This window comes from Labeo rohita, chromosome 5 (assembly GCF_022985175.1).
Source record: "Labeo rohita strain BAU-BD-2019 chromosome 5, IGBB_LRoh.1.0, whole genome shotgun sequence".
Lineage (NCBI taxonomy): Eukaryota > Metazoa > Chordata > Actinopteri > Cypriniformes > Cyprinidae > Labeo > Labeo rohita.
The window spans coordinates 38,228,410-38,248,703 of NC_066873.1; the positions used below are offsets into that span (position 1 = coordinate 38,228,410).

The window sequence follows — 20,294 nt, forward strand, 5'->3', positions numbered from 1 at the left end:
TGTCACTTTCTCACCTGTTTGATTACTTGGACACAAAAAGAACCTGCTGTAACGATTATAACTGCACATGTAAACGTACTGAGTAAAACTGGACAAGGCCTTGTGTTAGCAAGATGCTGGCGAGAAGGAAATGTTCCTATACAGATATCCATCAAACTCTGCTCATCACCATGACACGTCCTCTCCGTAAGCGTTCACGTTGCAGAGCGTGGCCTCTTTGGGTTCCTCATTATAGCCCCGTAAACCGCTTTCGCTTTCATCAGCGTGTTGCATATTCTAGTAACCCTGTCGCACATATGTTCACTCTTGTTCTAGGTGTGGCTTACATACACGCCACCCACAGTCCTTCGCACGACTTGACCTAGAGGAGCTCCTTTCTCCTGATGTTCCTTTGAAGGCCCCCGGAGATGCGAGGAGGGCCTGTGCCGGGATCAATTCTGTGGTTTCCCGCTCAGCGGGGGCTCCGCTGGTGCATGGCGACTTGTTGCCATACAGTGGAACGCCGCTGCTCTACTCCCCTCCGTTCTGTTGTGGCTTCAGTCTGGAGCATCCATCTGAAGCAGCTGTTGGGATGATGAATCTTTCCCTGAAGCCCGAGTCCTAATCCGGCTAAAGCGCCCTCTTGTAGACCAGCCATGGAGGATATAATGAATTAGGTGTCTACCCAGGGTTCCATGACCCTTGACCTGTGACATCATCAATCAGGGAGCACCTACACTTAACTGAAGTGCAGGGGCCAGAGGGCAACAGACGGTAATGCTTAACAACTGTCTATGAAGCTTGGGATTGATTTCCAGTTGTTTTATTTTTTATTTCGCCCTAATACGCTCTGGCGACGTGTTTACATGGCATCCGTGATTTGAGGGAAATTTTGTTTAAGCGTAGCGGAAAAAAGAAATATACCATGCGAAGAGAGGACGACCTTTGCGCAAAAAAGCCAAGGCGGAGAATAAGAGTCGGAAAAAAAATTAGTCCCAACTTTTTGGGCCTTACACATATGGAAAGAATTTTTCCCTCGCCAGATTTGCCTGTACCCGGTACACTAACGTTGCCCAAGGGCAGATGATTTGTAATTCCTCGTCCTTCTGTAGGTAAAACCCAAAGCAAGAGCAAAACAAACCGAATGGACGCCAAAGTCAGCCATGCGTGTTGTTTTTTTTGTTGTTTTTTTTTTTAATTAATTTGTTGTTGTTGTGTATTTTTATAATTCGTTTTTGAGCATACACTATCATTAAAATCATTGAACATACACTATCATTAAAAAAATGGGTGAAAATGATTTTTATTATTATTATTATTATTATTATTATTATTATTATTATTATTATTATTATTATTATTATTACAATTTAAAATATCTAAAATAGCTGTTAAATTTTTCCTCACTAGGTTTATTATAAAATGTAATTACACTAAAATTAAAACCATTAAAAATTATTATTTAAAATAAAATCAACTTGAACTGAAATTATATATATATATGATATAGTGTTATATCAGCTAGTTACAGGCAACATGTAATTTTAATTTTAACTTGATGTACTCAAATAACTAAAACTTTAATTTAAAAATAACATTAATATCTTTTTTGAAGATATTTTAATATTAGATTAGATTAGAGATTGAAAAAAAAAAAAAAAAATTTATATGAATTTTCATTATCATTACTCCAGTCTTCAGTGTCAAATGATCCTTCAGAAATCATTCTAATATGCTGATTTGCTGCTCAAGAAACATTTCTTTTTCTTATAATGATTGAAACTGCTGCTCAGTATTATTGTGAAAAAAAAAAAAAAAAAAAAAAAAATTTAAAGGTTCTTTGAACATAAATTTCAAAATTCAAAATAACTTTCATGCTTCAGTAAATTTTATTTTAAATGATTCTAAACATTTGAATGGTTGTGTATGTCTTTCAATATTGCTTGTTAAAAATAAGACAACATTGCAAAAAAAAGCATTTTTATTGTAATTGGTATTTGCACACACACTATAGTGTAAATCAAGTCCAGTTTGGTAAATGGCAACACTGTGTTGTCACTTGCACATGGAGATGAATGATCTTCTGGAGAAAGAGGGTGTGTGTGTATGTGTGTTGTGTATCTGAGAAGGAGAGGGGTGAGAAAGGAGGGGAAGGACACCCCTGTTGTAAATCTTGTTGTGTAGACAGCACGCCTGCAGCTCTGTTCTGAGTTATGAGACTGTAGGCTTTTATCAGCTCTCTCATTCTGCTTTTATCCGCTAAACTGATTTATGAGACAACCTACTGCGTGTAGCCGTGTAGCTCAAGCGCTTCTTGCAGATAATGAGCAGGGAACCTCGGAGGTGCCGTAAATCTGAGTAAACAAACAAGCACACACACCTGAGCTGTTGCTGCTTTCTTTTTTCTTTTTTTTTTTGAGGTTAAGTGGAAAAAGGTCACAGAAGGTAAACGGAAAGTCACACTGATTGTGGCATTATAAAATGACCCCAGGCTCTGGTTTAAGAATTATAGTGACTTGTTAAAGCAGTTATGGGTGTTATATGCAAATATGGGACTCTTCTGTTTTGTGGTTTGCAAATATTTGTCTACTTATCTATTCATTCACTCACTAGAGCTGTAGAGAATGGCTGAGTGATATATTAAAAAAAAATCTAATATTTGATGTATCTCTTTATTATTAAGCATTTGTGCTGCAATGAGAAAAATCATTTGTATTATAATATATAATATTTCATTTATTTTGTGAAAGAGTAATTTGAAGAGTTTATTTGCAAAAACAGATAACTCCAGTTTTTAAAAATTAAAAAAAAAACAAAAAAATCCTATTTTTTCTTTGTGCTTTCCAATAAATCTCAATCAAACTGCAGCTGGGTTATTTTGATTAAGTTAAAATAGTTAAAAAAAAAAAAATTGCAAACTAGCACAATAATCATAGCATAATAAAAATGATTTTTGAAAATTATTATTATTATTATTATTTTTTTTTTTTCCAAGTAAACTCTTCATTTCTTTTCAGTCCTGGATTGATTGATTTATTGTTTTATTATCCACACTATTTTTAACTTGACACAAGGATCCATATTTAATACATTTTCAAATGCAAAAAACGAAAAAATAAAAAAATAATTGTACTACTATATATTTAAGCTTATTTTATTGGCAACAAATACTTTAAAATATATTTATTTCCTTATACCCAATATATCTGCCACCATTGCTGTAGTAAAGTGTACAGTGATGTGTGCTGTGATTGGCTGAAGGCAGCATCAGATGATTAATGCTATGGTTCATCCGAGCATGAACAGTCTGATAACCTCTGATAAACACTGTTGCCATATGCTTCTGTTTGTCTGTTCTTTTCCTTTCTCTTCCTCCCTGTTCACTATTTCTAAATTCCTTTTTTCCCTCTCCGTTATTCTCATACAAGCTCTGTCTTTCATCTGTTTGTTTGTCTCTCTGTAGGCGGATTCTGGTCCGGTTCTGTGTGCCGGCTATGAGGACGGCTCTCTGGTGTTATGGGATGTTTCCCATCGCCGTCCGCTCAGCTGTCTGAAGGCACATCCTGAGCCAGTCATGTGTCTGGACATTGATGTATGCAAGCAGAAAGGCATCTCAGGGTCTTCAGAGAAAATTCTCCAATCCTGGACACTTGACAGCCAGCAAAACCTTCAGGTGGGATTACATGTGAAAGTGATATTAAAATTTAAATATTACATGAACTCAGAATTGACCTTATTTAGTATCTTCACATATTTTCATAATTAAACTTTTTGTCAGTGAATGTTTTTTATTAAGAGAAAAATGTTTGTCTTTGTAATCTTGTAATGTATTATTATAATCAATATAGATATGATAAAGTATTATTATTATACTTATAATGATGCAGATATAATTTAATAATAATGATAATGATAATAATAATAATATAATTAATTAATTAGATATTAATATTTAATAATAAAATAACAATTATGTATATAATAATAATAATAATAATAATGGATAATAATAAATATGGATGTGTTGTTGTTGTTGTTGTTATTATTATTATTATTATTATTATTATTATTATATCATTAATAATAATTAAATATTATTGATTGTATCATTAAGAATTAAATAAGATTAGAATCAATGTGGATATAATAAGTAATATTAGTAAAGTATTATTATTATTATTATGCAAATATAATGTAGTCATAATAATAATAATAATAATAATAATTATGGATGTAGTAATAATAATAATAATAATGGATACAAATAAATATGGATATATTGATATATTGTTGTTTTGTTGTTATTATTATTATTATTATTATTATTATTAATAATTAAATATTATTGATGATATCATTAAGAATTAAGTAAGATTAGAATCAATGTGGATATAATAAGTATTATTAGTAAAGTATTATTATGCAAATATAATTTAATAACAATAGTTAACATTATTACATAATTATATAATTAATAATTAAGATATTAATTAATTAATAATAATAATTAAATAATACTTTTTATATGCATGATGATGATGATAATAATGAAAAAAAAAAACTTTTATTAAATCCATATTTATTATAAAAATTAAATAATAATAATAATAATAATAATACAATAAATTATTAATAATAAATGATGATGATGGTTATTATTATTATTATTATTATTATTAAAATCAATACAGACATAAATTATTTATTTATTTATTTATTAAATTGTACAGCCCTACAAACAAGCACAGCAAACCTGGATTTTAACATTTTAATGCGTTTTAAATTCCATGTTTTATCAGGAAAAAAAAAATACAGTTTGGTTTTAAAATGCATTATGGTAATTTTAATAAATTCAATATTTTTCGTTTTATCAATATTTTTGATATTTAACTACAAAGTCACATTCTGATATAAAACAGACTTTCCTGAATCCATTCAATTTCAGTCCCATGTTCTTGCATTTTGTTGTGAATATTGGGACTGTATATCACATTATGGAAGTGAAATGAGTTGAGGCCTTTTCAATCAATATAGTGGTAATGCTGTTTCTGAGATGCAAACAAGGTGCCAACTGATTAATCCGTTTTGTGTTAGCGATTTTTGACCAAAGTAATATTAGTAACTAGAAATGTGTTTTATTATTGTCCATTAGTTACTAGTAAACTGTTGTTACAGGCTTGTTGTGTATCGAATTAGTAACTGGTTGTTCGATTCTCTAAAAAAATGAATTAAAACTCAGCTGTCACTCCTCTACATAGTGCACAAACATATTGGCCTTTAGAAATGGAGTAACAGTATTGAGGAGTGTATTTAGCAGTGGTGTGTACGTAGCCGTATAGACACACACCACCTGATACACTTGGAAAGTATTTGGCTAGAATATAAAGTTTCCTCAGGTCTGTTGGATAATAAATCAGTCTCTTTTACTTTAGATTGGCAACTCTCAGCTACACTGTGATGTCATACTGTAGTTCAAGGCCAGATTTTGCCTCTAGATGAAAACATCTTTTCTCTCACAATCTTGTGTGCACACAAATGCTTTTATATTTATATTTATACAGCATTCTTAAAAAATGAGCACACACAAGAGCCATGTTTTATCTTGCATGACACTTTACTCATCTGAAAGGTAATGCCTCATTAGCGGCCAGATTCTCTGCTGATTTCGGGTCTTACAGATTCGATATTTCATATTCGGCGAGAAATCTGTGCGAAAAGGCTCTGATATACAACACTCCAGTCCTGTGCACGGATTGTTATTCTTTCCAGCGCCTTTTACACATGAATGGATGAATTAGAAATATTCCCAAACCTTCCTCCCTATTTTGTCTAGCATGCAAAATGTATCTGCAGTAATAAACGTTTATTCACAAAATAGGAGCTGTATCGACGGTTTGGTTTATTTTGCACGTCCCCAAAAAAAATTGATTTAAAATGTAATTCTTGGCGGAGAGGGCCTGAAAAAAAAAAAAAGAGCAGCTCGGAAAAGGAGTCAGCCGGGGCTTTTAAATTACCCTGAAGTGCAGCGCAGTGTGACGTCCAGACAGCCGCTGCGAGCTCTTCCCACAGACGTATTTTTGTGTGGCGGTAGCGCTGGGGGTATCTGCCGGGTGGCTGCTCCTCTCGCTCGCCCCGCTTGACGAACGACCCGCGAGAGGTAATAAAAACATCAAAACCTCGCAGGCTGCTAACCAAACAAAAAACACATCTGCAATAAAAGGAACAGTAGTTCACAGTGGGAGGCTCTACGAAAGGCTGAGGAGAGATGAAGCAACACGGCCCAGGTCTCCACCGGCCGACCTTAACCTGCTGCTGAAATGCACACGCTGTGGAGAGCTAACAGTGCTCGCTTAGCACCGGTATTTTTTGTTTTTTTCACTTTTTCAGTCTGTTTGTATTTTCAAGAAAATATTTGAATTTAGTCCATTTTGTCTTTAATAAATTATAATTTTACTCTGACTTAAAGTGGAATCTAATTTTAGTTGGTGAGAGAAAATTTAACTTTTAAAAAATTAAATTTTTCTTTTATGCCAAAAATTATTAGGAAATTAAGTAAAGATCATGTTTCATGAAGATATTTTGTAAATTTCCTACTGTAAATATATCAAAACGTTATTTTTGATTAGTAAAATGCATTGCAAAGAACTTTATTTGGACAAATTTAAAGGCGATTTTCTATATATATATATATATATATTTTTTTTTTTTTGCATCCTCAGATTCCATATACAGAAATAGCTGTATCTCAGCCAAATATTGTTCTATCCTAACAACATCCATACATCAATGGAAAGGTTACTTATTCAGGTTTCGGATGACGTATAAAGCTCAATTTTGAAAAAATTACCCTTATGACTGGTTTTGTGGTCCCGGGTGACATATCATTAAAGCGGGTATGACTTCTTTTCTATACATTGAAAACTGTTGAGTGAACTATCCCTTTTTTTTAATAAATGAACATTTTTATTCTGTAAGGACGGATTATATATCTCAAAAGTACAGCAAATGCGTTTATAATGTTTAGGGCTTTCGCGATTTGTCGATTCTATTTGACAATTCGATTAAAAAAAAAAAAAAATCATTTTGTCGAGTAACCAGCAAAATACCGGAAGTGGCGCATTTCACAGACGAGAATCCATGAAAGTTATTATTATGCTGTTTTCCAAGGCTGCATGATATATTAAACCCATTTAAAAATCATAATTTAGCATAATTGTGAATTCACAAAGGCTGTGATTCAGTTAATTAAATATATGCGACGGAGGTTTCATTTATGATATTTATTTACATTCGTGTAGGTTACCTATGTGCCAGAGTGGCTCCATTTACAGTTAATGCTGTTCCACTCGATCTGTTATCATTTACATGTGGGGATCGTCTCAAACTCCATCTCTGCATGTTGTAACTTTCACATGGGAACGCAACATACGCCATTTCATCAGATTTGTAAGGTAAATCGTTTATAAACCTTTGCAAACTCAGGAGAATAGGTCAATGTCTCAATATGATAACTATTCATCGCGAGTTCAAAATAAAAGCTTAAACCCTCACTCTGAGTTGATGTCCACATATTCATTAAATTACAGTGACTATAGTATTTCTGTCGTAAAGAAATGGCCACGTATTAAAGATTAAGACATTTTAATTAAATGATGTTTAGTCAGTATTAAACAAGGATTAGATTGTGCAGTAAAGTGTAAAAACAATCATCAGGCTGTTGGCACCCTCTGCAGGCCTTTGTTGTAATGCGTAATGTACATTAGCTCTATTGTTTGTAATACTTTGTGTTTTAACAGTTTTGTTCAGTAAAACCATATGGTTTCTTGCTTTTGATACTTCATTTAAACTAATTATTATTGTCTCATTGCTATTATATATGTGTTTTTAAAGGCTACTGTTTACTTACATCTGTTTTTATTACCACAAAAAATAATTGTAGGGCCCTATGAAATCCGTTTTATTTCCGAATGAATTTTTATTTTTCCATTTTTATTTTTCTTTACACTGTTTTAACGTCTAAATTAAGCTGTATTAATCAAAAAGCCTGTCTAATTAATTGTGTTTTACTTTTGGCAAATTCTGTGTTTTCCATTACTTTTCTGGATTTCATTTTAATGGTTACATTACATTTTTATAATCAAAAGTGTCACCAATCAATTGATTATATTTTTAAAAAATGAATGTTTTTTTTTTTGAAAAAATGAAATACTGTGTATTTAAATTTTCTCCAAAATATTTTCGTGTGTGTGTGTAGGAAATTAGTTGTTTAGATTAATCGATAAATTAGTCGATAGATTAATCAGTGTAAAAATAATCGTTAGTGGTAGCCCTAATAATGTTACAAAATATGTCTGTTTTAAATAAATGCTGTTCTTTTGAACTTTCTGTTCATCAAAGAATCTTGAAAAATATATCACTGTTTTCACAAAATATTAAGCAGCACAATTGTTTTTAATATTGATTAAAAATAACAATAACATATTTTGGTGCAGCAAATCTGCATATTACAAAGATTTCTGAAGGATCATGTGGCACTGAAGACTGAAGTAACGATACTGAAATTTTTCCAGTTTTGCCATCACAGGAATACATTACATTTAAAAATATATTCACATAGAAAAGAGTCATTTTAAATGGTGATATTTTGAAGTATTATTACAGTTTTTACACATAAGAGGCTTCTTTCAGCTCATCCTATCATTGGATTTTTTATGTTTCTCTTCCTTTCAAAAAAACATTTTAGTGCATTGTTTATATCTTATATTGTGTTATTTTTGTCCCATCTTATTTCTTGCAACAGTAAAATTTTTTATATTGTCATGATGCACAGTTTTTTTGTCCCGCTTTCATTATCAGTATGAAATGAAAACTTTTTTTGTCAGCAATTTTAATGATGAGATTAACACTGCCTCTTATCTCGGACGTTTTGCTGAAAAACCGTCAGTAAGCTTGTGTATGTGAGCTGAAGAAAGGGAAGCAGTTCTTATCAAGCACAGATAAACACTGATTCGCCTGGGGCGGCCTGCCGTTCCACACTCGCTCATGGATATGATAACCGTGGTGGTGGAATTCAGCAGCCGCATCTGTCACGGACTTGACTAAGAGTGATTACGCTGGGGTATCGCTTTGCATGTGTGATCGCAGCGGTTTTTGTAATGGTAAAAAGGCAAGACGTTTGTTGATCAAGATTTGGCTATGGGTGGTTAGCCTCGCTCCTGACTATTGACAGATGTAGACGGACAAGATTTTAAAGGGTGAGGCAGAGATGGCTGTTGTATGTGTGTAAAGATTAGTGTAAATCAAGCATGGCTGTCTTTGCATGCTGTTGGAGACGTGCTGACAGCACTCACAGGTGGATCTCCACATCTCTTCACTTTCAGTCCTGACATTCCTACCACCCTTCTCAATTAAATGGCCCTCCCTCCTACTACCCATCCTGCACCACACCAGACTCCATGCTTCAGGTATCCAGTATCTGTCAGCACCAGACTGAAGGGATCAGGCTGCCCTATCACAGGGTGATCTGGAATGAGGAAGCGAGATGCTTTGTAAATTCCTTTGCTGTCATCAATAATATTAGGTATTGATTAGAATTTTCCAGTGCTGTTGTGCCAAGATGTTTTTTGTGTTCAGGTGTCCATTAGGTTTAATGCTCAAAAGTGAGAGCTGCGTAGTTGTAAAAAGTCGTAATTCGAAGCGCAATCAAAAGCGAAAGGGATGTCGTAAAACTCGGTTGTCGGAAAATGCAAGCACACCCCTCATCTGTACTGGATTGTCAGGCTCAAGTAGACAAGTGATGATAACTGGTTTCAGTGGATCAGTGTGAAGTCAGTTGAGCCTGCCAAGTCCATGCCGGAGAGAGCAACATGTTGCGCTTTGAACATCCCATCGCGTTGCTGCCAAAAATCGACCACACTTAGCTTTTTAATTGGTCACCGTGTAGCGCAACCAACTGTGCTGCAAGGCATTGCACACTTTTTCCTCGTTGCATTGCTTCATGACCTTCGTTCGTCTTTGGAACACAAGGTCAAGTATTTTTGATCCGACCCTGCATAGACAGAAACGCAATTATTATATTCAAGGCCCAGAAAGGTAGAGAAAAAATTGATGAATAAAGTAATTTTTGTTTTCTTTCCACACAAAGTATTCTCGTAGCTTCATAAAATCACTTCCAGAACAAAAATGTACAGATAATTTTCTGAGGGTATGCCGAAAAACTCCCATCTCATTTTCTCCTCCAACTTCAAACTTGTCCTACATCACTGCAGAAGTACAGCCCAGTGTTTACAAAGTGAACATGCAAAGATCATCAAATGCCATTTACAAAAAAGGTAAAACAGTGATGTAGTAAACAGTAAAACAGTAAATTTGAAGGAGAAAATGAGATGGGAGTTTTTTTCGACCTTCCTTAACTGTATTGACCAAGATTACGTAGAGAATAGACGAGACAAGCGTTTGAGGTTAAAAAGTTTATAAACTGTAATTGTTTTGGGGGAACTAACCGATCGTTTCGCTAAATAAGACCCTTGTTCCTCGCCTGGGATAGTTTAGAGCCCTTTAAAGCTGCATTTTGGAAGTATAAACTCGTGGGCATGTTTTCCTCAAGAAACATAATTTCTTTACAACTGAAGAAAGAAAGACACAAACATCTTGGATGACAAGGAGGTAAATAAATTATCTGTAAGTTGTTGTTCTGAAAGTGAACTTCTCCTTTAAGTCTGAACCACTGATGTCACATGAACTATTTTAACAATGTCCTTACTACCTTTCTGGGCCTTGAACATAGTTGCGTTGCTGTCTATGCTGTCAAAAGACTCTCAGATTTCATTAAAAATATCTTAATCTGTGTTCCAAAGATGAACTAAGATCTTACGGGTTTGGAACAACATGAGGGTGAGTAATTAATGACAGAAATGTCATTTTTGGGTAAACTATCACTTTAAACGCTACCATCATTAACTTCTGTCAACCCTTTCAATCTTTTTTTTTGTTTTAAACCTGCAAGTTTGAAAGTTTCAGTTAGAATAAATTGCAAGAGCGCAATTATAAACACAACGAGACTAGAGAGTTAATGAGTTTTCCTGCTCCGCACGATGATGTTTATTGACCCCGACAACCTCTGTAGTCCTATTCAGCCACCTGTTAGCAACAGCCTTTTTCAAGACATGTGAAAGCTTAAAATCCTCCCAAATTGGGTGATTGGGGAATAAAACGTGAATTTCTTCAGCTTGTAGTAACCAGATGCGCATTCAGTATAGTGTGTGCTATAACCAAGTAAACATATTATCCTTCAGTTCACTGTTGGGACTACGGCGAGTTTTGAGGTTTGTTTTTGGTTAATCGTCGTCAGGACAAGCATATGTGTATACGTTGCGTGCATAGATGACCGTTCGCTATGTATTCCCCATCAGGAATCAATAGTCCAATGGAGAAATGAAGGATAGTTCATAAAGACTGACCTCTTTGATGTCTGCAAGTTCATTGTAGAGGATGTGAATCCATGGAGAATGGATTCCATAAATGAAAGCTAATAACCATTCTCAAACTCGCAAGGCTGTGGTTGATATGATGTGAACGCTTCCATATTGCGTTTGAGCGTGTTTGAGTTTGGTGGACACTATTTAAATGAAGCATTCGTGTGGAAAAGCGATAGCCAGATGTGCTAATTTGCAAGACATTTGGATTAAACAGAGTCCATAATGTATAATCTCCGAACTTCTGTTTTGAAACACCCTGAAATGGTGAAAGCTGTAGGAAAATTCAGTTCATGATTATTTTTCAAAAAACGAAAGCGTGGCAACCTGTAAATCATGGTTTTCTAATGGTTATTTCACGATACGGGCCTCGTGGCTCGCTTTATAAACACCCATTTACCTTTTTTATCGCTTTGCTGTGACCTCTTAATTAAATTAATGTATTTTCCTGACACAAACTATGGGAAGCATAACAAACACAGATAGACACATTAACCCATCATTATCAGCTCTGTAATATGGACCAGATGGGCGTTTAGTTCAGGCATACCAACCTCGGCTCGGAGCGATTCATCTTTCTCCCCCGTCCCTCTTGGCCACAGCACACAAACCCGTCTCCCGCTTTCCCTTTGTGGGAAAGTTTCTGCTCGCAGGTGACATCATTACCACGCACCCGAATTTTGATTTGGTCTATGATGCGAGTTGATTTCAGATAGGAACCAAAGTAATGCTAGAGTCTTGTTTTTCCTTCTCCGTCAAAGAATAATGTTAGGGACGGTGCATTCTTCTATCCGCTTGGGTCAGGAATACCTGACTGGCTTATATCTTCCACATGCAGGAGTGACTGGCTCTGATTTTCCAGGCAGAAACAGGAGCACGCCGACAAATTCTTCACTGTCTTCTCCCGCATGAGAGCCATTAGTCTCTCTGGACACCGCTTATGAAGTCAATTTTACGCTGTCCACTTCGATTCCAGCTTCGGGACCAGATGCCTCCCGTGGAGAGACGGCGCGCACACACGCTTAGCACACGTGTGCGCTTTTCTCCAGGAAATACCTCGAGAACGTCCTCAAAGGAGAGGGGCCGCAGATAATGAGCTCTCGGTAATACTTTATAATACGTCACATTGTTGCCCATTACCGAGATTTATCTGGTCTCCTGGCCACCGTAGATCACGGAGAGCAAGGGAATGTAATCTTTAGCCATCGTTTGCTTCCCCTCTCTTTCAATGCGAATGTAATTCACTAGAGACTGTTAAAACAACAAGGCCTTCACAAACAAAGCAAAGCAGTCCTTGCTTGGTGACAAAGGTAACTCACCCCACCTCCAACGTCTAATGCTCCAATCCAAATAGCATTTTGCTCGTGCTTGAATGTTTTACGGCCGATGATTGAGGCGCTGGAGTCGCTCGCAGATTTCCTCTGCCAGGTTCAACAGCTATTTAGCCGTTCATTTGCGGCTCAATCATCAGATCAGCCGAAGGTGGCTGGTGGGGAATTGCTCTCGCTCTATGCCCCGTTCTTTTTATGGATTTAAATTTGCTCTCGCTCAGGTCATTAAACAACAAGCTCATTTGTTTCTGGTAAATGGTTTATGCGTTGTGCATTTAAGCAGTCATCCTTTCTAGCCATCTGAGACGAATAACCGTGTATGGTGGCAATTAGCGCATCTGATATTCAGTTTACGCCTTGTTGTCGCGAAATAAAATCGGGGAGATTCCAGTGGGGCCATTTGTTAATTAAACTCCTGCATTTTGCGGCTCATTTGGATTGATGTCTGACTTGTGTTTCTTTACAGATGCACGACTCTGTTCAGATGACCAATCCTGGGGTCTCCCAGCTGCGCGTCCGTGCCGACGGAAAGATCCTCGCTACGGCGGGATGGGACAACAACATCAGAGTGTTTGGCTGGAAGAAGCTGAAGCCACTGGCTGTTCTGCAACATCATACTGACATGGTGAATAGTGTGGCCTTCTCAGACCATCAGGACCCCCCACAGAGACTTTTGGCCGCAGGGTCCAAGGACCAGCGGATCAGTGTGTGGTCTATATATAGCGAAAGTTGAGTTTGAAAGACAGAGGCCCATTTTACCGTTTCCTTCAAACTGATTGTTGCAAATTACTCTGACTTTATTTACATACTTGAACGTGTGCTAATATATTTTCTTTGAATGAGAGCGCCTAAATTAGTGGCTGACTGCCATTCGGAGGCGGAGCTACAATATAGTCCCACTTAGCAAGATGTGAAGCAATTTTTCTTTATTACTTCCTTTTTTGTATAATACTTTGAGAGATCTAAGAGCTTTCTGACCCTGCGTAGACAGTAACACAACTGACACGTCCATGCGTTGTGGTACTCTCGTGAATGCACGGTGAAGATTGACATGGAAAAGAAGAAATTGTTTCATAGAGTCGTTATTTTTGTTTTCTTTGCGCACAAAAAGTATTCTCATAGCTTCATAACATTACGGTTGAACCACTGATGTCACATGGACTATTTTAACGATGTCCTTACTACCTTTCTGGCCCTGGAACGTGTTCGTTGTGTTGCCGTCTATACAGGGTCAGAAAGCATAGACATCAAAAATATCTTAATTTGTGTTCCGAAGGTGAATGGAATGACATGAGGGTGAATAGTTAATGACAGAATTTTCATTTTTGGGTGAATTATTCCTTTAAGTAAGGTTGGGAAATGAGATTCAATTCTTATTCCAAACATGTTCCATTTTTTTTTTTTTTTTTTTTTAAATCCAGAATGGTTAATATGAATCACTTTTGGTTCAGGTAACAATTTCGAATGAATGACTCTTATGAACTGCTTCTTTTTTTAGGAAGTCAAACAAAACAGTTTGACCAGTGTAGTTTGCGGTTTATATGTGAAAGTCAAGTTTGAAAGCTAGAGGCCCACTTTACTATTTCCTTCAAACTGATTGTTGCAAATTACTGACTTTATTTACATACTTAAACATGGTGCTAATATAGTTGAAGTCAAAAGTTTGCATACACCTTGCAGAATCTGCTAAATGTTAATTATTTTACCAAAATAAGAGGGATCATACAAATGTATGTTATTTTTTTATTTAGTACCGACCTGAACAAGATATTTCACATAAAAGACGTTTACATATAGTCCACAAGAGAAAATAATAGATCAATTTATAAAAATGACCCTGTTCAAAAGATTACATACACTTGATTTTAAATACTGTGTTGTTACTTGAATGATTCACAAGTCGCTTGTTTGTCCTGAACAGTTAAACTGCCTGCTGTTCTTCAGAAAAATCCTTCAGGTCCCACAAATTCTTTGGTTTTTCAGCATTTTTGTGTATTTGAACACTTTCCAACAATGACTCTATGATTTTGAGATCCATCTTTTCACACTGAGGCAACAGAGGGACTCATGTGCAACTATTACAGAAGGTTCAAATGTTCACTGATGCTTCAGAAAGAAAAACGATGCAATAAGAACCAGGGAGTGAAAACTTTTTTGAAGATCAGGGTAAATGTAACTTATTTTGTCTTTTGGGAAACGTAAATATCTTCTGTAGCTTCTGAAGTGAAGTAGTAAATGAAGAAAATATGAAATTTAGGGAAAATAAGAAAAATGTGCACATCATTTTGTTCAAAAGTTTACACCCCTGGCTCTTAATGTATTGTTTTTCCTTCTGAGGCATCAGTGAGTGTTTGAACCTTCTGTAACAGTTACAAATGAGTCCCTCAGTTCCTCACTCCCTCAACCATCACCAAACCAAAAAAAAAAAAAAAACACAGCTGTGGATCATTCAGGTAACAAGTATTAAGAATCAAATGTATGTAAACTTTTGTTTTGACCAGGGCCTTTTTTTTTTTTTTTTTTTATATACATTCAACTACTATTTTCTCTATATGTAAACATCTTTTATGTGAAATATCTTCTTCAGGTCAGCACTAAATATTATATATTTATAATGCATTTTGTATGATTCCTCTTATTTTGTTAAAGTAATTAACATTTAACAGATTCTGAAAGGTGTATGTAAACTTTTGACTTCAACTGAATGAAATTGCCAAAATTAGTGGCTGTCTGCCATTTGGAGGCGGAGCTACAGCATAGTCTCATTTTGGCAATGGATCATTTGAATCACTTTTGGATCTGTTATTTTTTTTTTTTTTTTTTAATGAATGACTTTTATGAACTGGTTCTTTTTGGTGAGTGAGAACTTAACAGCATGCAGTTTGCAGTTTATATGTGAAAGACAGAGGCCCTCTTTACCATTTCCTTCAAGCTGATTGTCGCAAATTACTGACTTATTCACATACTTGAACTCGGTGCTAATATATTTTCTTTGAATGAAAGCACCAAATTAGTGGCTGGATGCCATGTGGAAGCGGAGCTTCAACTCAGTCTCATTTAGAAAGCAGCAGTGTTGCTATTACTTACGTGTCCAAATAAATGAGTTCTTATTGGTGAAATGCTTCAAAATCAAACAAAAAGCAGCTAATATAAACACGCTCCATCACAGTGTTTTGTTGCAGTTTGCCACAATGGCTGATAGTTATTTAAACGTGTTTAATAGTCAAAGGCAGAGCTTAAACCGTCCTCTCTGATCTGTTTGCTTTACCCCAGGCTGATGTGCCTTAGTAGGTGTGTATTTGCTCTTGGAAGTCGCACCTGAGCGGTAAAGTAATCCAGCAATGTTTTTCCAAATTGTCCTCCGAGTTTAAGATTGCCCTCTGGACTGACCTGCATACATCACGCGGGGTTAATCACAAGGGCTCGGGCTCTGCAGACAGGTCTGTTTGTTAGAAAGATTCATTGAGCAAGCTTCGTTTCGTTCTTCCCTTTAAGCACATGAGCTGATGAAGGCGGCTCTATTTTCAGCCTTAAGACAAGGCTGACCTCTGTGTTCGGATGTGGCTAAAAGACAAACTAGTTATTTTTGCATTTATTGCTCTGCGAATACAGCGCAGCTCACTCACCAGAGTAGTTTGTACTGTTTGTTTTCTTTTTTCTACTACTACTAATTTTTTTTTTTTTTTTTTTTTTTTTAAGGCTTGAAGTAACACATTAGGAAAACTGATGTCTAGTATTGTTTATACTATTTTTAAATAAGATTCTTAAGCAGGAATGGGAACCAAGAATCAATTCTTATTCAAAACCAGTTCCATAATTTTAGGTTCATTTTTGGTTTTGTTAATGATTTTTGAATGAATGACTCTTATGAACTGATTCTTTTTGGTGAGTCAAACAATACATAATGATCAGTTTAGTTTGATTCCCGAATGAATAACTCTTTAATGCTTAATTTACTTTTAAAAATCATCAAAAGTTAAAAAAATAAAAAATGGCTAAAAGACAAACTAGTTATTTTTGCATTCATTACTCTGCGAATACAGTGCAGCTCACTCTCCATAGTAGTTTGTGCTGTTTGTTTTCTTTTTTCAACTTTTTTTTTTTTTTTAAGGCTTGAAGTAACACATTAGGAAAAACTGATATCTATCTACTATTGTTTATACTATTTCTATATATGATACTATAGTAGGAATAGGAACCAAGAACCAATCCTTATTCACAACAAGTTCCATGATTTTACAGATGTTTTGGTTCACTTTTGGTTTTGTTAATGATATTAGAATGATTGACTCTTATGAACTGATTCATTTTGGTTAATCAAACAATACATAATGATCAGTTTAGTGTAATTTTCAAATGACTTTTATGAAATGATTCTTTTGGTGAATCATACAATACACCATGACCAGTGTTTGAATCCCTAATGAATAACTTTTTAGTGATTTGCTGTTAAAAATAATCAAAAGTTAAAAAAAAAGAAAAAACTATCAAATCAGAATTGTGAATCGAAACTTTGAAACCAGAATCATTACAGTCCTTTTGATTCTAATCCCTGTTCTTAAACTTGAATAAAGATTCTTTTGGTGAATCATACAGTACACCATGACTGGTGTAGTTTGATTCCCTAATAAATGACTCTTTAATGATTTGCCGTTAAAAAATCATCTGAAGTAAAACAAATAAAATAAAATAAAAATAAATATATATACTTAACAGATTTCTGATTTATGTTTCTTTGAAATCTGAAATAATTGAATCATTTAGAAACTTTGGCTACTGAAGACATTACTTTTCCCCCAAATGTTTCTTTCTCAAAAGTATTACAAGAATTGTTAATAGACTCGGAATTGTGAATCGGAACCAGAATCATTACAATTATAATAATATTAGAATTAGAATATTATTAGAATAAAGATTCTTTTGGTGAATCATACAATATACCATGACCAGTGTACTTTGATTTGCCAATAAATGACTCTTTAATGATTTGCTGTTAAAAATCATCAAAAGATCAAAAAAAAAAAAAAAAAGTAACTTATTTCTGATTTATATCTGTTTTGATGAAATCTATATTGAATCATTTAGAAACGTTGGCTACTGATGAGATTATTTTTTTCCAAATGTTTCTTTCTCAAAACTATTACAAGGAATCGTGGAATCTGAATCATGAATCATGAATCATGAATCGTGAATTGGAATTAGCATTGAAACCAGAATCATTACAGTCCTTTTGATTCTAATCCCTGTTTTTAAACTTGAATAAAGATTCTTATTGTGAATCATACAATACACCATGACCAGTGTAGTTTGATTCCCTAATGAATGACTCTTTAATGATTTGCTGTTAAAAATCATCAAATACCTTTTTTTTATGCCTTATTTTTTGTTGAAACGTAAAAAAAAAATGTAATCATTTAGAAACTTTGGCTGCTGAAGACATTACTTTTTCCAAATGTTTCTTTCTTTCAAGTATTACAAGAATTGTTAGTGAACCAAGTGAATCGAGATCGTGAATCTGAACCAGAATTGGAACCAGAATCATTACAATCCTTTCAATGCTAATCCCTGTTTAAACTTGAATAAAGATTCAAATCAAAACTGTTGGTTTTCAAATTCAGGCAATCAACAACTCAACCTGATTATTTAAAACAGACATGAATATTAGTTGACTAACATGCAAAGAGTTTCAAAGTGGATATTTTTGTCAGTGTCTCCGGTAATAATAGCCATCCTTGGTACTAAGCTAAATGGGATTTCATGCGTCTCAGAGCGATGGCGGTGGAACTTCAAACGCCCCACAGCCGTTCTGCCCCATAAAGCACGTCTCTCTAGGGACATACCCAGACTGGAATATCTCATCAGACGGTACAGGAAGCTCGGGGAACTTGGAGGCCATCCTTTTAAAGGAAAAACAACAGCGGGCGAGTCGCCGGCCGGAGAGGAAGACAAAACAGTTCATTTCACAGTCCTCCTGGTCATTAGCCTTCTCCTTGTCATCTGGGGACCCTCACGTACCTTTGTCCATGACCTCTGTAGAGCTCGTCCGATTGGTAATCACTTCCTACTTTTGTAGACTCGGTGGGGGGGGCACAACAAAGCCATGCCAGGGGTCCCTTCCATCCGTTCTGTGAAGAGGCACATGAGCGTCTATCGCTGGAGATTTCAGCTTATACCTCCCAAGTCAATAATGGATCATTTAAGCAGTCGGTATAAGCAGAACCTCGACACGGGCCGCTGACAAAAACCTGCGGCTCACTGAACGACAGACACACGCCTATCTATTGCACGAGGGGTCAGAGGTCACCTGACCGTTGTACGCCAGCTTAAACAAACCCGTAGTCGCTCACAATAGATTCTACATGGCATGTGTTGCTGGTTTAAAGATACTCTGGGTAAGACTAGATGAATAGATGTTAGTTTTTGGAAACAAACAATAATCCCAGGTAATCACAGTCTGAGGAAATGGCCTTTTGAATGCAAGAAACTGAACACTGGCTGTGTTATAGTAAATTATTTATATGTTGGCAGGCTCAGTCGGAATGAAACGATTTTGTTGTCTGAGATAAGCAGGCTGTGATTTGTTTTCATATGCGCGCTGACAAATGAAACACAAATTCGCTGAAAAACGCGGGAAAATGTGAAACACGTGCATGGCTGTAGGTAAACATCTTTGCAGGGCTGGTCCACCTTAAGTTTCCTTTTTTTTTTTTTCTTTTTTTTTTTTTTTTTTTTTTTTTTTTTTGAAGAGCTGTCTTTGTACGTGCCAAGGAGAGAAATGTACACACAAGATAGGCTTGTCACAACAGATGTTCCAGATGCGACCTTGTGTCAGATGATTACCAGCTCTTTTTTTCCTTAACCATACAGTGTGTTGTTTTACTGAGCCTTTTAGTTAACTGTTTGATAAGAAATGTCAATGTGCTGTGAGTTACGCCCTTAGAGGCTTTCAACATAGACTGATAGATAAATCAATATTTATACAATAAAATGAATTTAAATGTGGTTAATGTTTTTACTGATGTATCTAATCAGTTGATTCATTGGCTCACTTTGTACACAAAAGAGAGTTGGAAATGACAGGAGACAGGTACAGTTAACTGAAAATCTGGGTCAACATTAGTTTGGCATAATGCGATGTTATTCGTTATTGTTGTTGATTTAAAAAGCCTCTTTTATTTTACGCTTTAGAGTCTATGCGCTAGAAATGTTAAAACCAAGAAGGTTCAAAGGTGGACTGTGGTTCTTCCTTTTGCTTTTGGATTTTTATGTAGGCTATATTCATAACGTAAGTAATATTGTTCATTATTAAATGCCATAGTCCTGTCGTTTTTTATCTTCCCGCGTTAAGAGATCGATGGTTAGTTTTAATTCGATAATAGGCCTACTATCAATTTAATTTGTGACTTTGCATGGTGTTCCCTTTTAAAAATAATAATGCACTCATATTACCCAGGTAATTCTGTTTTGTTTTGTTTTGTTGTTATTTATTTATTTATTTAGCAAAAGCTGT

The 20,294-nt window shown here is 35.3% G+C and overlaps 1 protein-coding gene across 2 annotated transcripts in view; it reads left to right on the forward strand.

Moving 5' to 3' along the window:
- gnb1l (guanine nucleotide binding protein (G protein), beta polypeptide 1-like) overlaps nt 1–15,287 on the forward strand; it is a 34,358-nt gene extending 19,071 nt beyond the window's left edge. For both annotated transcript variants that reach the window (XM_051111066.1, XM_051111068.1), the window contains 2 exons: nt 3,443–3,652; nt 13,251–15,287. In XM_051111066.1, coding sequence (XP_050967023.1) covers nt 3,443–3,652; nt 13,251–13,517 — 477 coding nt within the window. In that variant the 3' untranslated portion in view covers nt 13,518–15,287. The remainder of the gene's footprint in view (nt 1–3,442; nt 3,653–13,250) is intronic.
- Nucleotides 15,288–20,294: the final 5,007 nt, after the last annotated feature.